This window comes from Bison bison, unplaced genomic scaffold, assembly GCF_000754665.1.
Source record: "Bison bison bison isolate TAMUID 2011002044 unplaced genomic scaffold, Bison_UMD1.0 scf7180017864364, whole genome shotgun sequence".
In the NCBI taxonomy this organism is placed as follows: domain Eukaryota; kingdom Metazoa; phylum Chordata; class Mammalia; order Artiodactyla; family Bovidae; genus Bison; species Bison bison.
Genome location: NW_011494936.1, coordinates 3,502,417 through 3,502,977, shown reverse-complemented (window position 1 = coordinate 3,502,977; position 561 = coordinate 3,502,417). Strand labels below are relative to the sequence as shown.

The 561-nt window shown below is 56.0% G+C and overlaps 1 protein-coding gene across 1 annotated transcript in view; it reads left to right on the top strand.

Moving 5' to 3' along the window:
• The first annotated feature begins 97 nt into the window (after nt 1-97).
• The window catches only part of HOXA11 (homeobox A11), a 3,683-nt gene continuing 3,219 nt past the window's right edge, over nt 98-561 (top strand). The window contains exon 1 of the mRNA XM_010855415.1: nt 98-546. Coding sequence (XP_010853717.1) covers nt 205-546 — 342 coding nt within the window. The 5' untranslated portion in view covers nt 98-204. The remainder of the gene's footprint in view (nt 547-561) is intronic.

Below are 561 nucleotides of genomic sequence, written 5' to 3'. Positions count from 1 at the left end.
AAAAAAAAAAAAAACCGGACTCGCTCGCAGCTTGTCAATTTCAACATCGGGTCACATGACCAGCACCTCCCTGCTAAGGATGGGGATAGATTTCCACGTCAGCTTACGTCTCCAAATTTCTACTTCACGGATCCGCTTCAAAGAGGCAGCTGCAGTGGAGAATCATGTTAAGCTCGGCTACTGCGGAGAGCCCAAGGTAGCCCAATGATGGATTTTGATGAGCGTGGTCCCTGCTCCTCTAACATGTATTTGCCAAGTTGTACTTACTACGTCTCGGGTCCAGATTTCTCCAGCCTCCCTTCTTTTCTACCCCAGACCCCGTCTTCGCGCCCAATGACATACTCCTACTCTTCCAACCTGCCCCAGGTCCAACCCGTGCGCGAAGTGACCTTCAGAGAATACGCCATTGAGCCCGCCACTAAATGGCACCCCCGCGGCAATCTGGCCCACTGCTACTCCGCGGAGGAGCTCGTGCACAGAGACTGCCTGCAGGCGCCCAGCGCGGCCGGCGTGCCTGGCGACGTTCTGGCCAAGAGCTCGGCCAACGTCTACCACCACCCC